Below are 22,373 nucleotides of genomic sequence, written 5' to 3'. Positions count from 1 at the left end.
GGAGCCGTGTGATCATTTCAGTGAGTTCAGAAAGAAGCCCATTCATAAGTAATTTTTTTTAAATAGTAAGCAGTAGAAGGAAATACCTAAATATCGCTCTGTTACCCCTCTGGTCAGCCCTAGCCTGAGATTCCTAGCAGGCACAGGAAGACAGGAGAGGAGGAAGTAGAATTTCATTTTACAGATGATCTGATTGTCTGCATAGAAAATTACAGAAGAACACATAGGACAGTTCAGCAAGAGCCTGGCTGTAGGATAGGTGTACAGAAGTTATTTATTTTTCTCTGCGCCATCAGTAATTCCAAAATGTAGTTTACATAAAGACAGCATTTATCACAGCACCAAAACCCATGCAGGATCCGTGATGAAATCTAATAGGAGTTGCACAGAAGACAACGAGACTTTACAGGAGAGCACTGAAGGCCCAGGTCACAGAGGTTCTGTCTGTTCGTGCGTAGAAGGATTAGTACCTTTGAGCTGTCGAGCTTCCCCCAGGTTATCCGTGGACTTAAAACACACGAAGCGTTTTGTGGAGCTTAACACAGTGTTTCTAAAACATGCTGGGATGGACATATTGCAAAACAGGGGAGGAGTGTTGCGGCAACAGAGGAACAGACCAGAGCAGCCCCCAGCACAGGCGCATCTCACACACCGAGTGTGCAGCACAAGACAGAGCTTCAAGCATGTAGGTGATAGTCCATTTGCGTAAACTTAAAATCAGGCAAAACTAAAGTACAGCGTCCAGTAGTCATTCATTTCAGCAGCTCCACTCCTGGGCGTTCACCCAAAAGCCCGAGAGAAAGCAGATGGACCCCTGCACAAAGACGTGTTCTGGAACGTTCCCAGAAGTCTTACTTGGAGCCCCAACCTGGGAGCAGCACAGAGGAGCAGACACACGGACGGTGCCCTCTCCGTCGTGGACGCTGCTCAGCAGTAAACGGCTGCCGCTGTGGCGTGGACGCGCCTCGGAGGCGGTGTTCTGGGTGCAAGAATCCAGACGCAGATGCACGCGGACCTTCGGGTGACGTGAGATCCCGGAACATACAGGTGCATCTGTGGCGACAGGCGGCAGATCCTCGTTTGCCTGGGCAGGGTCCAGGGAGACCTGGGCTTCATGGCAGCTGTGTCTTGACTGAGGCGGTGGTTTCCAGACATGAGTGTGGGTCGGCACTGGGAGCTCTATGCTGACTGCCGCTTAGTGGACCTAAACTGTGCTCAGTGAGGTGCATTTTTAGAAATTACGTGTATTGTTCAGTGATGCACACGTAGGTGTTAAGACTGTAAAGAAAGGCAAGGAGGTGGTGAACATAATAAGCCAGAATGGTGATTACATCTGAGGAGAGGGGGCTCCACGGGTGGTCCACGCAATTTGCTTTGTAATTACTCTTTATGTTACACGTTTGTCTTACCCTTCTACCTATGTGTTACATTTACCCAAAAAAAAAAAATTTGTAAAGGATTGCTCATATCCTCCTTTCCTACCCATTGTAAAAACAAGTCATCGTTGTTACAGCATGGGGACGTGTACGAACACTGGGCCCTGGTGTAAGACAAAGGACCGGTTGTCTGATCGCCATGGGAACGAAGGCATGTTTGTAAATGGGCCGTGAAAGCGTGTTATCTACACAAGGACTTGTATCCCTGCCTCACGCCGCACTCAGGGTCAGTTCCAGATGGGTTAAGATTTTAAGTGTCAAATGGAAACCTTTTGCTCTAGCTGCCATCTTGCATCCCCGCACGTGTGTACCTTATCTCAGCTGGTCTGCCCGAGGCCCCCTGAGCACCAGCCCTAGTCCCCTGCACAGCCCCATTTCCGCTCCAACAAGATGAAAGAATCACGAACCAGGAGAAACTCGCCAAACTACAGGCACGAGTGCGCATTGGCGGGAAAGGAACTGCGCACAGAAAGAAGGTGATTCATGGAAGAGCCCCAGCAGATGACAGGAAACTTGTCTCTTTAAAGAGGTTGGGGTGAATGGTATCTCTGGTACTGAGGAGTGAATGTGTTCCCACACTGAGGATCAGTGGTCCACTTTAACAACCCTAAAGTTCAGGCGTCTCTGGCAGCAAACTCTGTCCCATCACAGGCCCTGCTGAGACAGAGCAGCTAGCGGAATGCCACCAGCATCTTAAACCCACAGCGCAGGCAGTCTGACCAGGTTAAGGAGACTGGCTGAAGCTCTGCCCAGCAACCCGATGGAAGAGCTCCACTCACTGCTGCAGGGGAGGATGGTGGTGGTGAAGTCCCAGGTCTCGTGGATAATGCTGTTGAGGCTTCCAGGAATTAAGCAAACTGCACGGCGTCCACTGCTGAATAAGATAAATCTTGAGGAAGTTACTAGCAGCTGCTGTTTTATCTTATGACTGCTTTTTAAAGTTTTGTTTAGGGATCTGATAAAATCTAGGTCTCCAGTATTTTTAAGCCCAAGCCTCTGGACACTGCAGCTCTTTTCAGTTTTTGCTTATATACAATTCATTCTTTGCAGCCAATTAAGCTGAAGAAGCCTGGGAATAAAATTTGAGACAAAGGTTAATAAAGTTCTTTGCTTAAGTTAAAAAAAAAAAAAAGCAAACCTTTAACATGGAGCACAGGTGAATATCTTGACTTCAGAGCAGGGAAAGATTTCTGAGAAACACCAACCATAAAATAAAAGATTGAGGGGCTTCCCTGGTGGTGCAGTGGTTAAGAATCCACCTGCCAATGCAGGGGACATGGGTTTGAGCCCTGGTCTGGGAAGATCCCACATGCTGTAGAGCAGCTAAGCCTGTGTGCCACAACTACTGAGCCCCACGCGCCACAACTACTAAAGCCCACGTGCCTACAGCCAGTACTCTGCAACAAGAGAAGCCACTGTAGTGAGAATCCCACGCACCGCAATGAAGAGTAGTAGCCCCCCACTCTCCATAACTAGAGGAAGCCCGCGCGCAGCAACGAAGACTCAATGCAGCCAATAAAAAAATTAAAAAAAAATAAAAGATTGATAAATTAAACTACGTTAAAATCAACAACTTGCTTTAAAGAATGTGAGAAAACAATATTTGCAGCATATCACAAAGGATTAGTATCAAAAAGTGTAAACGTCACAGAACATTAGGGAAAGACAGACCTGTTGACAGGTGGGCAAACAAAACAGTTGCTGTCACAGAAAACCTGTGACCCGTCGACCGAGGGGGGCCTCAGCCCGACTGGCACTGGGGAGCAGCTGGGCGAAGAGAGCCGATCGGGTGAGACCCCCTTGGAGAGGAGTGTGGTGGATCAGGTGATGCTGTAACAGCCATGTCACGTGTCCCACGTGATTCAGCCAGCAGCCCCACCACCCGGCAGCCTCACAGAGGAGTCACAGGAACGTGGCCTTGAGCGAGAGAAGCAACGTGAAGAATGCAGTGTGCTTCTGTGACTGAGTGTTTAGAAATCCGAGGAGCCACTGTGGAGGAGGCCTGTCAGAGATGGGAGGCTGCAGAGAGCTGCGCGCGCTCAGCCAGGGGCTGCCTCCTGGGAGGGCACGGCTCACACCCCCGGGCTGGCAGGTTGCGCTTCTTGACCTGGGGGTGGGTCCCCAGGCTTTCTCATTATAGTTACCTGTGCACGCGTGTTCTGTACACGTGTGTGTGTACGCATGACCCAGTCCACAGGTGACAACACAGAGCCTGATGGGAGGTGGTGTCAGACTGGGTCCGTGCTGCGAGAGCCCACGGGAGCCTTGCTCTGGTGGGGGCCAGGGCTCTTCTCTGAGCGGTTTGGAGCAGGGACGTGGTGGACGCCAGTGAGCGTCCGGGCTGCGGTGTGCAAGATGGGGGCACACGTGTGCTGATGGAGGCAGTAGAGGCGGACGTGGAGACTTCCAGAAGGACTTGGGGTTGACCAGCTATGTCCAGGGAAAGGATTTGGATTCTGGGAGACGGTGCAGCCCTTTGCCGAGGGACAGGGTGGCCAGGGGCTTCCTTTACCTGGACAGAGTCTGCCAGGCACACAGCACTGACAGCTGTGGTTCAGCGATTCCACCACAGCTGAATCGGAAACACTTAGTCTCACCTGCTGGACGAGTGACAACAGCACCCTTTTCTGGTTTAATTGGAATTCCCGCTGCCCACAGAAATTATGCAAAGTAAAGGCTTTTAAAAAAATGTTTATTTTTTATTTTTCGCTGCATCAGGTCTTAGTTGCAGCATGTGGGATCTTTCATTGTGGTGCACGGGCTTCTCTCTAGTTATGGTGCACAGGCTCAGTAGTTGCAGCACGCAGGCTTAGTTGCCCCTCAGCATGTGGGATCTTAGTTCCCCAACCAGGGATCGAACCCCCCTGCATTGGAAGGCGAATTCTTAGCCGCTGGACCGCCAGGAAAGTCCCGAAGTAAAGGCTTTTGAAAGAAAATGTTCTTTACTTCCTTTAATGCAGAGCTTGGCCGTCATGGCCAGGGAAGCAGGGGGCAGCATGTGCTCCAGAGCTGGATGGGGAGGCTGGCACTGGCCGTGGAGGCCTGTGGGCATTCGTGTGCGCTCGACCTGCCCGAGGGTGGGGAGGTGGGGGCAAGGGGCAGGCAGTGTTGTAACTGTGTCTCATACAGATTGTTGCTTCAAACCATACTCAACCTATGACTTTGCGGATAAATGAGGGCAGGTTGGTGGCCACGGGCAGAGGTCGGGCAGCTTCCTTGAAGAAGGAGAGGAAAGGACACAGAGCCCCATTGCTGTCCAGGGTGCTGGCCGGCTTCCTGAGGTGGGACCCTCTTCGTCCCACAGCAAGGCGTGGGGAGATGGTGGATGCCAGCAGGTCCCCGCCGTGATCCTAGCTGTGAGCTGCTTCCTCCTGTGACCGTTTGGGTTCTTGTCTTCACAGGTTCTGTTTGGACTCCGCTAGGCAGACCCGACAGAGACTGTCCATCAACTGGTCCAATTTCAGCTTGAAAAAAGCCACCTTTGCTGCCCACTGAACGAGGACCGCCTGGAGAGGGACGCACGGGTGGTGGGCCGGGCCCGGAGCTGCCGTGCCTGCCCCGGGGCTGTGCGGGTGGGCCGCCGCCCCCCAGCCCCCCGCCCCCACCCCGACCGAGAACTTGCTGCTCGACCCGCGTTGTTAGCTCGTGTGCGTGTCGTCTGTGAGTGAGCCGCCTCGACCGTAGCTCTGCTGTCGGATCGGAACAGTAGCTCCGCCACTTCCTCCTCTGCCGCGGCCTTGGAGGCCTGGCCGTGGCCGGACGGGTTCACATCACATCACCTCGTGGCCCGTCGCCTCCGCGTCTCGCCCTGTCCCGCCACCTGTCCTGCCGGGGCGTCGCCGCGCTCAGCTCTGTGCCCTGCGTCCCACCCGAGGCGGCTGGGTGGGACGGGGCTCTCCGTTCTCCACAATCTACTGTTTAAGAGTGTACACGTTGCGCTGTCCGTGTCTGACCCCCTGACTTGTAGCCAGCTTGTGTAAGACCCCTTGCAGAATGAGAAAGTTCAAAAACAAAACACCCACCCAGTACTCACACCATCAAGTCTGTTAGAGTGTACGACTGTATTAACACGGAGGCCTGCCTGGCTACTTTTTTAACATATTGTTAAGTAATATTAAAATCATGTCTTTCTTTTTGAAAGATGGAATACATTAGTACAGCAGGAGACCTCGTCTGGTTGCTTTCTGCTGGGGGTGATGGGGGTGTGGCGGGGCAGGCGGGTGAGCCTGTGGCTGTGCCCCCAAGGGAACGCGGGCCCCCAGCCCTGCAGCATCTGCTGGGCCACAACTGGCAGCAGCTCACGGTTCCTGGTGCCCTCACCGTCCTCCGTTCAGCAGGTCACCAGGGCCTTCACGTGCCCCGGACAGAGCCCCGCCAGAGATTCAGCGCTGTCGGTGGGCCACGGTGGTAAGTGCCGTGAGGACAGCAGGGGAGTGGAGAAGGGGCTGGGGGGCACAGCGGGGAGCAGTGGGTTGTGGGCTGGGCTTCTGTATGGCCTTGCAGGCAGGTGGTTCCTCCAGTTTGGGGGCAGGGGGAGGGTGACCTCTAATAGAACAATGAAAAACTATGAATATTTAATTGGCTATAAATTGGCAACAATGTGCTAATAGTATTTAAAGTGAGAAAAAGGAATCCCAACGTGGTCCTCTTCTTCTGAGCTTTGTCAGCAGTTTGCAGAAAGCTGGCATGGAGCTGCTGCCTGGTTGCAGCCTAGCTTCCACTCACCCCCTACAACACTCCATAGCTCCCACTGCTCCCAGCCTCTTGGTAAAGCCGCTTCTGTGCACATACAAGAATAAGGCTTGTCCCTGAGTGAAGGGGCAGCGGCGAGGGCCCCGCGTCTGTGTGGAGACTGCCTGGCCTGGCTCAGCGCAGAGAGGGTGAGCGGGACCGGCCACCAGAAGTGCCCTGACGGCGGGATCCCCAGGGCTTCCTGACGGCCAGGATGCAGGTAGGAGGGTGCGCGGGGAGGCGGGGAGGACCCCACGGCTGCGGTCTGAGCACTGGGAAGGAGGGGCTGCGCCCGAGGGGTCGGGTCTGCGGTGCCCATCAGGCTCCTGACGAAATGCTCGTGAACGGAGGCCTCACGCTCACGAGGCCTCACGCTCACGAGGCCATGCAGGTGGGCCGGGGTCTGAGCCCCAGAACCAGGTGTCGAGGGCAGCCTGGAGGCTGTGGGTCAGGGAGAGACTGGCCACGTGGCTCTGGCGCTGAGGTGACTTAACCCAGCGCCCAGTGGAAGCGGGTTTCCAGGAGAGCGGGGCGGGCAGCAGGCAGAGGGGTGTGGGGTCAAGAGGCTGGCTTGGTTTCTGGGTGGCTGGGTGATCCCGCAAAGGGAGAAACGGAGGCCAGCCCACGACCACAGCAGGAGGGCGAACTCGAGAGGGCAGCGACTCCTCTGCATTCCCCTGGGACCCCAGCCCAGGGCTGGGCCCTTCCCCTCCTGGCTGAGGCCGGGCCACGTGGTGAGAGCACGGGCAGAGCCGGGGAGCAAACCCTGGGAGGGGTCCAGGGTGGAACCCCGGGGGGAGCTGCCCCTCAGGCCGCAAGACCTGCCTGGGCCCATCCCTGTTCTCCCCGTGGACAGTCTAGAGGCTGTGCCGGGGGCCAGGCCACCTCTGGGCCTCGGTTTCCCCGTCTGCCCCTGGGGCCACGTTGGCTGCTGAGAACTACAGGTTCCCCGCTGTGACGCGAGCCGTGGTGAGGGGAGCCCTGGGTGTCCCCCACACCACACTCAGCTCCCAAGGGGCCCACCTGCCATCTTCCACACCTGCTGCGCCTAGCACGCGGGCCTGCCGTCCACACCTGGTTCCAAGTCTACACACGTGGCCCCCTCCTCCCCGGGAACGCACTTCCCCGACTTCCCTGGAAACTCCACCCAACCTGCAAGACCCACCCCTCGTGTTCTTTTGGGTTGTTCCCCAAGGGGGCGTCTCAGGAACCAAAAAAAGAGTATGGATTCAGGCCCCAGGAGGCTCAGACGGAGTCAAAGGATTCTGGTGACGAACCTGTGGCCCAGGTGTGGGGCCGGGTCCTCTGCGTTGACAGATGGGGACCCCGAGGCCCGGGGAGCCCCCCAGACTCCTGACGAGGTCACTCCCCGAGCAGGGCTCAGCCTCTGGGGCAGCCTCTGCAGATCCCGTTGATAACTAATCTTAAGATGAGATAAAATAACAATAGCTAGAAATAACAGAATGAAGTGTTCTTTTATTGAGGTTTGCCTACGTACTCATGCTATTAAAAAATCAAAATATTTTGGTACCAGAAAAAATCAATACTAATCAATTTCATTAATATATTTTTTAAAAGAAAAAAAAAAAACTTACCCCACAGTTCATACTGTTTTATTATTTTAAGCACAAAACCTCCAAGTCATCGCAGAAGAATGACGGAATGGAAGTGGACCTTCTGCTGCTTCGTCTTTACAGTCACAGGCAGTCACTGTCCGTTTTGGACCCACTAGTAAAACGTAAGAGAAAACAGCACTGCAGGGTGGGAGACACAGAGCACGGAAGGGAATGTCACGCAGCTCTGAGCTGTGAAGAACCTACTCAAGACAAGTCGTGTAGCTGAGTGTGTGTGCAGCAGGCTGAGTGCCGGGAGCCCCGGGCTGTCTTCCGTGGAGAACGCGGTGTCGGCTGGAGGATGAGAGCAGCAGCGTCCATGCAGGAAGAGCGGCTGCAGAACCTGTCCTCCTGCTGTTTACAGCTGTGAGACCGAGGAAGTGTTCTTGGATCTTGGCACAGAGGCAGCACGTGTCAGTGTTTCCTGAGTGACGGGCAGGAAACAAGGTGAGCCTCCGGGGGCCCCAGCCTCCTGCCTGGAGGCAGCATCCAGGCCCCAGCACTGGAGGAGCCCAGCAGGGTTGCTGAGCAAAGGAAGCAGAGACCAGCATCTGGGGGGCTGGAGTCCAGACGCGGGGGGCTGTGCTTAGAGCGCACCGCAGGTCTGCGGAGAATCCTCTCAGATCCACTACTGTGTGCCCGTGTGGCAAAGAATCCCGTGAATCCGTGGGGGAGTCTCCAGCAGCCAGGGTGGAGGGACCTGGTGACACGCGGTATGGAGTGGAGTCCTCAGCGGGCCTGCCTCCGCCCCGCCGCGGGGCTCTGTGACCCCACTGTGGAATCTCAGTCTGAACACAAGCCTCACAAGGACCACACTGGTCCTCAGGAACTTAACCGCCTGCTGGAACAAAGTCCAACACTCTTTTAAAAGAAATACAAAACTATCCTGTACTAAATAAAGTAAAATTCACGATATTGGAATCCAGGCAAAAAAGTAGCAGGCCGTGCCGGGAAGAAGGAAAATACAAACCACAATCAGAAGAAATATCAAACAAGCAATAGAAACAGAACCAAAGATGGTGAGCTTTATAGACACGATCCTTAAAATGACTATTACAAACCTTATGACTGAGCTCACATATGAAGGAAAACATGAACGAGATGAACTGAACATACAAAACAGGCCCAGGTTTTCCAGCCCTCGCTTATTTGACTAACAGTTTTACCTGGGTCTGCAGTGATTGAAAAGGCAGTTAGTTGAATCGTAGGAAACTTTAGAAATGAAAAATCAGGTTTAGAGCCATCAGGTTACTACCGACTGTGGGGGAGAGAGGTTGGGGGCGGGGCGGGGCGGTATTCTGGTTCAGAATCCTTTATTTTCCTGAAGGGTTCTCTCTGAATCGTAGAATTTATTTGTATTTTAAGTAATATTTTTACTGGGAAGTTTAATCTTTACTGCGTAAGACCACAGACCTTTATTAGTGATAAGCTAGAAGTTATGATGAAACTGAAATAAAAATGACTTTAGTTGTCCTTTGGTTAAAACATGGCTCAGTTCTTCAGTGCGCGTATTACTATACACAAAACTTTCAGGCTGGACCACTGTGTTGTTGAACTTCGTCACTTGCTTTTCTCGTTTATGTTTGCAGTCACAGTTGATGATGAGGCTGAGAAGCGTAAGGTCTCAAGCGAAGGGATCTACCTGGGTATTTTCTTTGACCCTAAGCACACTTAAAAAATAACTTTCTAATCGATAGTGGACAGCGGGTAAGTGTGGAAAATGAGTAACAGTTCAGATTGTTTCTGTCTTGTCTAAATGTCAGACACCAGCTATGTGAAAACTTCTTAAGCTTTAGACACCGTTAATCATAAAAGGGATTCTGCCTTGGTCAGAAGAGAGAAAACTTTAGAAACTTCCTTTGGAGAGGAAAAAGAAAAGGTACAATTATTGGTGGCTTGAGCTTTGAAACCACAGAAGAAAGTCTGAGGGACTACTACCAGCAGTGGGAAAAACTTACAGACTGTGGTAATGAGGGGCCCTGCCAGCAGAAGCTCCAGAGGATTCGGGTTTGTTACTTTTTCATCCGTGGCTGAGGTCGATGCTGCCATGGCTGCCAGACCTCGTTCACCTGGTGGGAGAGTGCCTGAGCCCGGACATGCTGTTGCAGGAGAGGTGTTTGGAAAGCCAGGGGCTCCTGTAACTGTGAAGAAGCTGTTTGTTGGTGGAATTAAAGGAGACACTGAGGAACGTCATTTTAGAGGTTGCTTTGAGGCATATGGGGAAATGACACCATTGAACTAATTACTGATGGGCAGTCTGGAAAGAAAAGAGGCTTTGGTTTGCATTTGTTACTTCAGATGACCATGGTCCGGTGAGTCAGAGTGTGCTGCAGAAATACCGTCCCTTCAGCAGTCATCATGCAGAAGTAAGAAAGGCCGTGTCTAGACAAGAAATGCAGGGAGTCCAGAGTTCTCGAAGTGGGAGAGGAGGCAGCGTCGGTGCTGGAGATTCTTGTGGTGATGGAAATTTTGGACCAGGACTGGGAAGTAACTTCAGAGGAGGATGTGATGGCTGTGGACGTGGTCGTGGGCTTGGGGATGGCTGTCGCAGGTGTGGAGGCGGCCCTGGTCGTGGAGGAGGATGAGGAGGGTGTGGTGGTTGAGGACCTGGATATGGCACCAGGGTGGGGGCTACGGAGGCAGTTACGACACCCGTGGAGGAGGAAATTACGGAAGTGGAGATGACAGTGATTTGGGAAATAACCAGCAACCTCCTGACTACATCCAGTGCAGAGTGGAAACTTTGGTGGTAGCAGAAATATGGGGGGACCGTGTGGTGGAGGAAACTGTGGTCCAGGAGCAGTGGAGGAAGCGGGGGTTATGGAGGGAGAAGCTGACACTGGGCTTCTTCCTATTTGCTGTGGGCGTCACTGTCTAAACAGGAGAGGGTGAGAGCCCAGAGGTAGCAGAACAGCTCCAGGTCATTCAGGAAACTTAGCTGAGTCGTGCATAAACGTGCAGCAGTGTGGCAGAAGGCGCCAAAGCAGGGCAGGTGCAGAGCGCCCTTGTGCATGGACTGGATTGTCTAATCACATCACCTACTGTGGAGGAAGGACTGGCGGGAAAATGCCTTCGAGACAGTTTCTTAGCTTTCTAATTGTTGTTTCTCTCTAGTGGTCTTTGTGAGAGTGTAGAAGCATCCCTTCTTTGATAATGTTAAATTTGTAAGTTTCAGGTGACATGTGAGGAAACCTTTTTTAAGATTTTTCTCAAAGTTTTGAAAAGCTATTTCCCAGGATCATGGTGTAATAAGACATAACGTTTTTCCTTTAAAAAAAATTTAAGTGCATGTGTAGAGTTAAGAAGCTGTTGTACATTTATGATTTAATAAAATAATTCTAAAGGGAAAAAAGAAGATCCTAACCAAGAAAAAAGATAGAATACTAAAAGGAAAAATACCCCAGATACAAATAACAGCAGGTTAGAACCTTTGGAAGAAAATACCCGTGCCCTTGATGGCATTTAAATAGAAACCACCAGAAATGAAGCACTGAGAGAAAAGAAATGGGGAAAATGACCCGTGGCAGGGAGCTCCCTGGCAGTCCAGTAGTTAGGACCCCGCGCTTTCACTGCAGGGACCTGAGTTCGGTCCCTGGTCAGAGTCGTGTGCTGTGTGTTGCAGCCAAAAAAAAAAAAGATCTGTGTGACCATATCAAGCGTTCTAACACACATGGAACTGGAGTCCAAGAAAAGTGGGGAACAGAAAGTACTTGTTTTAAAATCAGTGTGTCACGAAGGCCTGCGGGGTTGTGACCGGGAAGAAGTGACATCTTAAGACTACTGCGTTCCCAGTTTGTGAACGTGGTGTCTTTTCATTTATTCCTATGCTCTTGAATTTCTCTCAGCAATACTCTGTAGCTGTTACTGTAAAGGTTTTGCAGACTTGATGATTTTTTCTAAGCTCTCTGTTTTCGACATTACCTAGGAGGAGGCAGGCATTGGTTTCCTAGGGCTCCCGTAACAAAGTGCCACAAACTAGGTGGCTTAGAAATGTGCTCTTTCGGTTCTGGAGGGTATCGGTCCCAAATCCAGGAGTCAGCAGAACTGGTTCCTTCCAGAGGCGGTGAGGAGAGATCGCCTCTATGCCTCCTGGCTTCTGGTGGTCAGTGGCATCCTTGGCTTACACACGCATCACTGCAGTCTCTGTCTCGGTCTCCCTACGGTCTTCTCCCCTGTGTCTGTCTCTTGTCCTTTTCTCATAAGGACTCCAGTCATTGGATCAGGGCATCACCTTAGATTACACCTGCAAGGACACTATTTCCAAATGAGGTCACATTCACACATTCTGGGGATTAGGACGTCAACATCTTTTTGGTGAACATTATCTTTTGGGGGAAAACATAGTTCAACCCACAGCAGGTTTATAAATTTGCTTTTCCGGTTGTTGTAAATGAACTGGAATACAATAGAGGTTTCATACATTGTATCTTGAGATGGTTAACCTGACTTACTACTTCCAAACTTTTTTCTTAAGATCCCCTAGGATTTAATACATACACAGCCTGTCATCTGTGAATAGGGATGGTTTTATTTCTTCTTTTCCAGTGTTTCTATCCTTTTATTCCTTTCATTGCCTGATTGCACTGAGCACCTCCTGTACAATGTGGAACTGCAGCAGTAAGAGTGAACACCTTGCCTTGATGTGAACCTCAGCAGGGAAAGCATGCAGTATTTCATTATCAAGTAGAAGGTTGCCACAGGTTTTTGGACATATACCTTGATGAGATGGAGGAAATTCCTTCTGTTCCTAGTTTGCTGGGTGTTATCATGAGTGGATATTGAATTGTGCTATATGCTTTTTCCACTTCTGTTGAGATGATCGTATGGTTTTCCCTCCATTATTATGGTGAATCAGCGGGGGGGGGGGGGTTTATGTTAACCAGTCCTGTAATAAAAATTCCACTTGGTTATAACATATTATTTATTTTTTATTGCTGGATTCAACTTGTTAATATTTTGTTTAGGATTTTTGCTTCTGTGTTCATGAGATAGTGATCTGTCATTTTCTTTCTTGCCTTGTCTTTCTTGGGTCTTGGTGTCATAAAATGAGATGGAAAACATTCCCACTTGCTACTTCCTGAGTGTATGTAAGATTGGTGTATCTTTCTTAGATGTATGGAAGAAATCACCAGTGAAGTCATCTGGGACTGTAATTTTCTTTGTGAAAAGGTTTTAAATTACAGATTCAATCTATTTAATGGATGTAGAGCTATTCGGGTTTTCTCTTTCATCTTTTTTTATATAAATTTATTTATGGCTGCATTGGGTCTTTGTTGCTGCATGTGGGCTTTCTCTAGTTGTGAGCTGTGCTACTCTTCACTGCGGTGCACGGGCTTCTCAGTGTGGTGGCTTCTCTTGTGGCGCACAGGCTCTAGGCACATGGGTTCAGTAGTTGTGGCTCATGGGCTGTAGAGCACAGGCTTAGTTGCTCCGCAGCATGGGGTATCTTCCCACCCCAGGGATCGAACCCGTGTCCCTTGCATTGACAGGTGGATTTTTAACCACTGCGCCATCTGGGAAATCCTCTATTTCTTCTTATATCAGTTTTAGTAAGTTGTGTGCTTCAAGGATTTTATCCCTTTCATCTAACTTGTCAAATTTATCAGCTTTATATGTTGTTCATAGTCTATCCTTATCTTTTTAGTATCTTCAAGATCTAGAGTGATGCCCACCTTTCACTCCTGGTGTTAGCAATTTGTTTTCTCTTTTTTTCTTGCTTCGTCATGCTATATGGGTTTATTACTATTTAAAAGAACCAGCTCTTGGCATTGTTGACTTTTGTCTGCTTTCCATTTCATTGATTCTGCTCGTTTGTCATATCCTTCCATTTTCTGTGGGTTTAATTTGCAGTTCTTTTCCTAGCTTCTTGAGATGAGCACTTGGATGACTTTTTTTTTTTTAGGCTCTTTATTGGAATGTAATTGCTTTACACTCTTGTACCAGTTTTTGAGGTACACCAGTCAGCTGTATTTATACACATATCCCCATATCCCCTCTCTCCTGAGACTCCCTCCTGCGACTCCCTCCTGCTCTCCCTGTCCTGGCCCTCTAAGGCATCACCCATCATCGAGTTGATCTCCCTTTGTTATACAGCAACTTCCCACTGGCTATCTATTTTACAGTTGGTAGTGTATATATGTCCATGCTACTCTCTCACTTCATCCCAGCTTCCCCTTCACCCCCCGCCCCCCCCAACCTCGTGTCTTCCAGTCCATTCTCTGCATCTACATCCTTATTCTTGTCTTGTCACTGGGTTCATTAGTACCATTTTTTAATTTTTTTTAGATTCGGATCACTGACGTTTACCCTTGCTTCATTTCTAATATATACCTTTGGAGCTATTACATTTCCCTGAATCACTGCTTTAGCTGCATTCCATAATTTATAGCAAGCTTTATTTTCATTTTCAACTCTGTTCAAAATACTTCCTAATTTCTGTTGTATTTATTTTTCCCATGGGTCATTTAGAAATATGTTGAGAATTTAGTAGTTATCTGTTACTGAGCTGTGGTTTAATTTCACTGTGGTCAGCGACCATGAATTCAGTGGCTAGGATCTTTGGAAAATGCTGTGACTTGATTTATGGTCCACAAATCTGTCTCTTGTGGAAGCATTCCATGTGCACTTGGAAAGAATTATAGTTAACTTTCGTTGGGTGTAACTTAGGTTCTATGTATGAAATTAGGCCAAGGAGAGTATTTTGGTTAAATCTTCTGTATCCTTACTGATTTTTTCCCATGCTTCTCTCAGTTACTGAGAAAGGTATGTTAAAACCTCCAACTGAGATTATGCATTTGTCTAGTTCTTTTGCTTTATGTTATTAGCTCTACACAAATTTAGGTGTGTTATATAGTCCTGGTAAATTCACCCTTTTATTGTGATGCACGGTTGTACTTTGTTTCTGGTGATATTTTTTGTCTCAGAGTCCACTGTGTCTGATAATCACTCTCATTTTCTTGGTTAATGAGGCATGGTGGATCCTTTGTCCTCTCCATTCTCTCTGTTCTTATATGTAAAGTGTATCTTTCCTAATGAGCACACAGGTGACACCCAGTGTGACAGTCATTGTCTTTCAGTGTTTGGTCCATTTATTTTTAATGTAATTACAGATACAGTTGGGTTTAAGTTACCATCTTGCCCACCACTTTGTCTCATCTCTCCTTTATTCCCCTGGTTCTCCTAACTTTTCTTGCTTTGCATTAATAAAACCATTATTTTTCTTTTGTATTACCTTTTTAGTTAAACACCTCCATTACTCCTTTAGTGGTTGCCCTGGAGATTATAATGTGCTTCCTTCAGTCATGACAGTCCCGCGTAAATCGTGCAGAAACCTGAGAATTGTGAGTTCGGTCGGCACTCCTGTCCTTGTGGTCACAGGTTTGCATGTTTTAAAACCCTCAAGACATTGTCTTAAACAGCCAGTGCTCATTCACATCTGCCCGTTGCCGTGCTCATCACGCCTTTCTGTTTGTTTTTACCTGGAATCGTTTCCCTCCAGCCTGAATGACCTCCGTAGTGCACTTGCTTCCTGTGGTACCATCTGCTGGGTACACGTTCTGTTAGCGTGAACAGATCTTCATTATGCCTCCTTTTCCCTGTGTCTAGTACGTTTCACTGTATACTGGACTGTGGTTAATATAGTACAAGGTCCTGGGTTCTGTTACCAAAGAATCAGAATTCTTCAGAATCGGTGTCTGAAGAAAGCTGGGTTTTGTTAAAATGGGCCAGTGAATTACTGGTTGGCTGCCTGGAAGGGCAGGGCTGTTTTGGTTTTGCCCTAAGATGTTCATCTTACTCCTAAAATATCGCCTTTCAAGGGTTTCAAAGAAAACCAAGGTGTCTACCTGCCCCTCTAACCCCGAGGGACTCACATTCGGAAGTGCCACCTGCAGTGGACAGCACTGTCCCCGCCCCGGGACCCTGGAGTCTGGTGTGAACTGGCACACTTCAGGGGTCAGCCAGGGATTTGCGGGCGCCCTCTTCCGTGGCTCCCTTCTTTCCAGGGGCCCCATCTATTTCCAGACTCCTCCAGCTCCTCAAGACAGGGAGATGGAGGCTTCCTGTGACATGCCAGCACCCATGTCCCACAGACTGACCGCTTCCAGTCAGGCTCCTGGAAAGTGGGGTGCACGGGGAGCCCACAGAGGAGGCAATGCCTGAACCGCAGCTGGAGGAGGACTTAGCCAAGCAGAAGACGGAGAGCATGTTCCAGGCCAGAGGGACCGCACCGCACCGCACCAGCGCTGGCCCTCACGGTGACGGCAGCACCTCCTCGTGAAGGCAAGTGCAGACCACGTGATAAAGCACATGGGCTCGGGGGCCAGGTGGCCTGGGTTCAAATCCCAGCTTTGTCACCTGCTCTGTGACCTTGGGCAAGTGACCCCAGGCCTCTGTGCCTCGTCGTCCACACCCTGTGGAGGATGACCGGAACGCTCCCCTGCTGCACCTGTCCTGGGGGCTGCCAGCCCCCCTCCCCCGGGACCCTGTGCACCACCCCCGCCCTGCAGGGCTCTCATTGGCTCCCAGCAGGTGCCCGCCTCACTCCCAGCCCTTTACTTCCCAGCTGGATGCCCGCCACGCCCCCCCGCCCCGACAGGTGACCCGCAGCAGTGATGCTTCCCCTCCCAGCTGCTCTGACGCGCGGGCTCGGATGACAGTGCTGCCGGGTCCCTGCCCCAGCCCCCAGCACACATCCTCCGAGCGGACACTCCAGCCAGTACATTTATTACAAAAATAAGTGACGTGACGAGCAGCCCCGGCCTGCCCTGGGGGCCGCCCCATGCCTCCGCACCCGCAGGCTCACTGGCAGCACTCGGCCACGTGCCGGAAAAGCTCCTCGCCCTGCTCGTCGCCGAAGCACTGCAGGCAGTGCGGGCACTGCAGGTCCCCCTGGCCTCTCTGGGTGGCTCCGGAGCACCCGCCCTCTGCAGGGAGTTGTAGCCACTGGGCTCCTGTCCCAGGCCTCCAGCCACCGGCTGCCACACGCTCTGACGTGTCCGTCTCTGAGTACCTGGGAGTCTTGCTCCCAGTGTGGATCCGGCAGGAGCCTGGCTCCCGAGAATCCTGGAAAAAAAGACAAAGGTCCGCTTACGAGGCCAGTCTCGGGCCGCAGCAACGAGAGCTACGTCTGGCCGAGTGGGGCTCCCACCTTCGCCCTGCTCAGTGCTGTGGCCCAAACGAGGACGCCTCCCGCCGGTACTCACGAAAAGACCCAAGCGGGGGCCATCCCCCACCCCGCGGCCGAAGACCTGCAGGGACCCATCAGCCCCAGCAGACCCGAGGAAGGCAGGGCTCCGGGCGGGAGTCCTGCAAACGGCATCCCTCCTCTGTGGCCGGGGGCCTTCCCGGGGGCAGCAGGGGCTGCCCACGGCACGGCCGGCACACACGCCCCCGACATCAGTCCCGAAGCACCGTGGCCCCCAGTGCGCATCACTGCTCACGTGGGAGCCTCGTCCCAGGCGGAGGGACCCTGGCTCTCAGCCCAGAGCTTCTCCACCACCACCCCCAGCACGTTGCCCAGGGGCTGAGCAAGAGCGAGGGCTCCCAGAGCTCAAGGGCCACAGGCTGCGGCTGAAAGGGCGCACAGTGCACACGCCCCCGGCCTCAGCAGGCCTAGTCACCCCTCTGTCCACCCGTGAGGCCCGCAGCCACACAGAATGGGGCCTGCGGAGGGCAGCTCCTGCCCCCTCAACGCCAGCCAGGAAGGGCGGCTCCAGGGTCAGCACCGCATCCCTGCCCCCCGGGGCACCACCACCATCCCACCCATGTCAGGACAGACGCTCCTTGGAGGCCCAGGTGTACTCCTGGGAGGAACTCCGGGTGGTAAAGAAACAAAGCTCTCCGGAGATTCCTGCAGCGCAGTGAGCAGATGCGGGGAAGAGGCATGTGGGTGCCAGGGGCCTGCGGTGAGAAGCCAGCAGCTCCGGCCCAGCCCAGGCCTCCCTAGAAGCAGCCCCTGTGGTCGGGACAGCACTGAGCCCAAAGTGAGTTGTGGGGCCTGTCGGCCTGCGAGGCCTATCTCCACACGTGGGGGCTGTGAGCTGGGGGCACCACCAGACGCCTGGACCCTCAGTGCCTGTATCTGTGTGACAGGGTGACTGGGGTCCCCACCACACAGCAAGGAGGGGACACATATGCAGGAAGATCCCAGTAGAGTGCCCGAGGCCCAGGAAGCGCCCGAGGACAGCCAGCCCCTCTACAAACACAGGAGCCCCGGGGAGACTTTCCGTCCCCAGGCACGCGACTCCAAGCGTGGAGTCAGGGTCTTGGGCACAGAAAGGCTTGAAGCTCATGAAAGAAAAACACAGGAGCTGCCCAGCCTGGGCCGGGGTGGGGGGTGGGGACGGCCCGCTACCTGTCTCCAGGACGCCTGGCGCTGCAGCGAGGCCACCTGCTCCTGCAGCTCCTGGATGCGGCCCTGAGCCCGCTCCCGGTCGGCCCTCTCCGACGTGAAGTCGTCCTTGTAGGCGAGGATCTGCAAGGAGACGCAGGCTCACATCAGCCCGCCTGCCTGTGCTCAAGGAAGGGCCATCCCCGGCACCTCAATCCCTCCCTCCCAGGCGGCCGCCATGCACCTGCTGCTCCAGCATCTGCACCCGCTCCAGCGCGGCGTCCCTGGCCCGCCTTGCGGCCGCACACTCACTCATCCTCTCCTCCAGCTGCGCGTTGAGCCGGGAGATCTCCTTCCTCAGCAGCTCGGGCGGGGAGGGCTCGAGGGGGGCCTGCAGCCCCCGCAGCTGGGCGTGCAGCCCCCGCACGTACTCGTCCCTGCTGGCGTCGTAGCGCTGCCACTTGGCGTTGAGGTCTTCTACCTGCAGGGGTGGGAGCACGCTGCGAACCTGTGCGCAAGGAGCGGCATGAGTGTCCCCCTAAAGGAAAGTCGCCTCCGTCTGCTCTGTGCAGAGGGGACAGTGGGACATGGTGGCTGGTGAGAACGGAAGCGGACTTGCCACGGTTTCTCACCGTGAAAGCTGCACTTGACAGTAACTCGTGCTCCTCCTTTATCAACAGGTGAATTAACTTGGGGGTGGAGGAGGGTGGGGCGTGTTCCATGCGTCCTTTTAGGCAAAAATGTCAGGCCTCTGGGGACCGTGTGTATCAGCCAAAGTGGCCTGAGGGCAGGGGCAGCCCCTGGGTAGAACTGAGGAGAGGAGCCTCTGCGGTCCAGGCGGGGGGAGTTCTTCCCGAGTGAAATCTGACAGACACTCACATGAGTCACCTTCTGCTTCAGCAGTCGATTCTCCTCCCGTAACTTCTCAACAACCGCGTGGACAGAGGCGTCCCCATCTGCACACTGTGGCTACGTAAGAAAGGGACAGAGCAGGCACCGTGTCACCGAACATGACAGTCATGTGTGACAAGAGGGAGGAAGCCACACCTGGAGACTGAGGTCGCAGATGGTCAGTGCACCCCACACTGCGGCAGGTGGGACGGAGACAGGAGAGTCTCGCCTCTTCCTGAAGGTGGGGAGGGGTCCCCTCGCCCTGCCCAAGCCCACCCCATGCTGGGGCCAAGCCTCGCACCATCTTCTCACGCCTGAGACTCCATCATCACAGGAGTGGGGAGGGCAGGAAGCGTCATCTCACTGCACAGCAGAGGACCTTCCAGCCCAGGGCCACGCGGCTGCCCGGAGCCCACAACGCTGTCACATCACATCCCGTCACGTCACATCTGAGCCAGTCAGGTCGGCCTCCGTGAACCTGCACATGGCCGTCTGCCCGCACCTCACGCAGGCTCGCGGGGCTCATGCCTGGAATCCCAGCAGCCAAACCAGCCCCGACGGTGGCGGGCAGAGCTGACCGAAAAGCCCGTCTGAATCCTAGAAACGGAGTGCCTGTCACAGCACAGTGGCTGCATGCTGGTGACGTGATTTTTGAGAATTCCCCTCAAATGACAAAGGAACTACACGTCCTAACCCAGCGGGCGCCGGGAAACCCCGGTGACTCAGCCGCGTCCCGGGCTGAGAAGTGATGCTGACTTACAGCCTGTGAAGAACCGTGGCCGCCCAGGCCAAAGACGACGTGTGGCTGCTTTCCAGTCCCCAGAGGGAAATGACACAGTGACTCAAAACCAGACGAGAACACAGCCGGCCCCCAGAGAGCACTCGGGTTTCTGAAAGATGCCTGTGTTCTTTCTGAGGTTCCCTTTTCGTGGAATCCACCCCGCGGAGACAGGTGGCTCTCAGACCGAGGTTCTCCCCAGCGGGCTTCCCAGTGAAGCTGCCGCTAGGGCTGGGCGGCCGTCCCCCCCGAACATCACAGCGCACTTCTGAGTCAGCCTCGGCACAGCTCAGAGGAGCAGAGAGCTGCCTGGAAAGCACCCCGCGAGAGTAACCTGGGCTGGGCGGGGCGTGCCTGTCCCTCTCCCCCCGCCCCAACCCCCGCAGGCCCGGTGAGGGCGGAAGCAGACAGGCAGGGAAGCGGCCTCAGCCCGTCGCTCCCAACACCCCCCACCCAGGAGCCCCCCGGTTTCCCAGGTAGGGGGTTCCTGATGCTGAAACCCACACTGTCCCCTCCCCCACCAGACCCCAAACACACAGCCACAGCCCAGATCCAAGGTGTCCTGGGGGGCCCCCTGCCCCGCTCTCCCCTGCGGGCCCCACCCTGCGTAGCGCCTGGCCGGGGGCCACGCCAAGGACACAGAGGGGCTCTATGTCCTCCCCTCATGGACCGGAGAACAACCAGGTCCCCCGATGATGGCAGGCCACGCTGGCGATGACAGCCCCGCCTGCAGGAGCCCTGGCTAGGCCACCGCTGCTCAGACACATGGAGCCCCCAGTCCTCAGGGTGTCGGGGGCCGGGCACTGCACAGGTGGCCCCTGGAGGCGCCGCTGCTTGCCGGCCCGCATGGGCGCCCGCGCCTGCCCACTGCATCCGCGCCAGCTCAGCTGCGGGTCCAGGCGGGGCAGCTGGTGATGCGGGCCGCCTGCTTCCCCGGCACCTTCTGCACGTCCCTCCCTTCTAGAGAAATCCCCGGACGGGCAGGCTTCGCCGCAGCCCTCACTACTGAGGACAGGAGTGGGCCTGGGTGCCCCGACCTCCGTGCCAGCTGAGGGCCCCTGAGGCGCGAGACCCCGCGTCCTCCTCGCGGGCTGCTGCACCCACGGCCTACCTCAGGGCTCCCGGCCCCCACGTCCCGCTGTGCGCGCTGGCGCTCGTCCAGACACTGGGCCAGGTGCTGGCACATGTGGGCGGTGGCGGCTAGCGTCCTCCGCAGCTGGTGGGTCTCGTCGGCCAGGGAGCGGCACAGGATGTCGCTGGCGGCCCGGGCCCGCTCCTTCTCTGCCACGCTCCGCCGCAGCAGGGCCACTTCCCTCTCCCGCTCGTGCTCCGGCTGGCTCATCAGCTGCTGCGTCTCCCTCTCTTTTTCTTCTAGTTGCTCGGAAAGTCTCTCGATTTCCTAAGTGGAAGATTTAAAAAAGCACAGCTGATTTGACTAAAAGAAGCAATATCAGAAACAAATGTTCATGAAGCAACAGAAAGCCCAGCACAGACACCTGGCTTCTGAATGAATCGTTAACTTTGGAGTTTTCAGCCCATAAAGTTCTATCTGAAATTTCATCTAAAATTATATTTTCATGGGGCTTCCCTGGTGGTGCAATGGTTAAGAATCCACCTGCCAATGCAGGGGACACGGGTTTGAGCCCCGGGTCAGGAAGATCCCACGTGCTGCAAAGCAACTAACCTGTGCACCACAACTACTGAGCCTGTGCTCTAGAGCCTGCAAGCCACAACTATTGAGCCCACATGCCGCAACTACTGAAGCCTGCATGCCTAGAGCCCGTGCTCCACAACAAGAGAAGCCACTGCAATGAGAAACTCCTGCACCGTAACAAAGAGTAGCCCATGCTCGCCACAACTAGAGAAAGACCGTGAGCAGAAACAAAGACCCAACACAACCAAAACTAAATACATAAATAAAATTCTATATTCATGAGCAAATTCATACGGTTAGATTTTACATCATCAAATTACTAAGTGTGGCAATTCCAAACACTTCTTGATAGGAAGGATAGACACCACTGCAGCAGGTAGCCCCCAAAAAGATATGCCCACGTCCTAAACCCTGATACTTGGGAATGTGACTTTATTTAGAAATAGGGTCTGCCACAAACAGATGGAGGGACATACCATGTTCCTGGAATGGAAGAATCAACATTGTGAAAATGACTATACTACCCAAAGCAATTTACAGATTCAGCGCAATCCCAATCAAATTACCAATGGCATTTTTCACAGAACTAGAGCAAGAATTCTTACGATTTGTATGGAAACGCAAAAGACCCCGAATAGCCAAAGCAATCTTGAGAAGGAAAAATGGAGTTGGTGGAATCAGGCTTCCTGACTTAAACTATACTACAAGGCCATAGTGATCAAGACAGTATGGTACTGGCACAAAAATAGAAAGTAAGATCAATGGAATAGAATAGAGAACTGAGAAGTAAGCCCAAAAACATGTATGGGCACCTTATCTTTGACAAAGGAGGCACGAATATACAATGGAAAAAAGACAGCCTCTTCAATAAGTGGTGCTGAGAAAATTGGAGAGCAACATGTAAAAGAATGAAATTAGAACACTTCCTAACACCATACAC

General features: G+C 53.2%; 2 protein-coding genes and 1 pseudogene across 7 annotated transcripts in view; 2 read left to right on the top strand and 1 right to left on the bottom strand.

The window, feature by feature from the left end:
- The window catches only part of FAM193A (family with sequence similarity 193 member A), a 161,832-nt gene extending 156,239 nt beyond the window's left edge, over window positions 1-5,593 (top strand). For all 5 annotated transcript variants that reach the window (XM_057706127.1, XM_057706126.1, XM_057706124.1 and 2 more), the window contains one exon: window positions 4,838-5,593. In XM_057706127.1, the coding sequence (XP_057562110.1) occupies window positions 4,838-4,931 (94 nt within the window). In that variant the 3' untranslated portion in view covers window positions 4,932-5,593. The remainder of the gene's footprint in view (window positions 1-4,837) is intronic.
- On the top strand, window positions 1,576-2,318 carry LOC130835056 (transcription factor BTF3-like; annotated as a pseudogene).
- Window positions 5,594-7,619: 2,026 nt separating the features above from the next.
- The window catches only part of TNIP2 (TNFAIP3 interacting protein 2), a 36,870-nt gene continuing 22,116 nt past the window's right edge, over window positions 7,620-22,373 (bottom strand). Inside the window, exons 2-6 of one of the 2 annotated variants that reach the window (XM_057706128.1) lie at window positions 20,891-21,178; window positions 18,990-19,079; window positions 18,423-18,591; window positions 18,135-18,254; window positions 7,620-16,843 (exon numbers count right to left, since the gene is read on the bottom strand). In XM_057706128.1, the coding sequence (XP_057562111.1) occupies window positions 16,506-16,843; window positions 18,135-18,254; window positions 18,423-18,591; window positions 18,990-19,079; window positions 20,891-21,178 (1,005 nt within the window). In that variant the 3' untranslated portion in view covers window positions 7,620-16,505. Of the gene's footprint in view, window positions 16,844-18,134; window positions 18,255-18,354; window positions 18,592-18,989; window positions 19,080-20,890; window positions 21,179-22,373 lie in introns of both variants that reach the window. The other variant, XM_057706129.1, reaches the window with a different exon arrangement.

The sequence above is a fragment of the Hippopotamus amphibius genome, chromosome 13, assembly GCF_030028045.1.
Source record: "Hippopotamus amphibius kiboko isolate mHipAmp2 chromosome 13, mHipAmp2.hap2, whole genome shotgun sequence".
Taxonomy (NCBI): domain Eukaryota; kingdom Metazoa; phylum Chordata; class Mammalia; order Artiodactyla; family Hippopotamidae; genus Hippopotamus; species Hippopotamus amphibius.
Note: the sequence above shows the minus strand (reverse complement) of the source record. Positions and strands in the feature narration are given on the sequence as shown.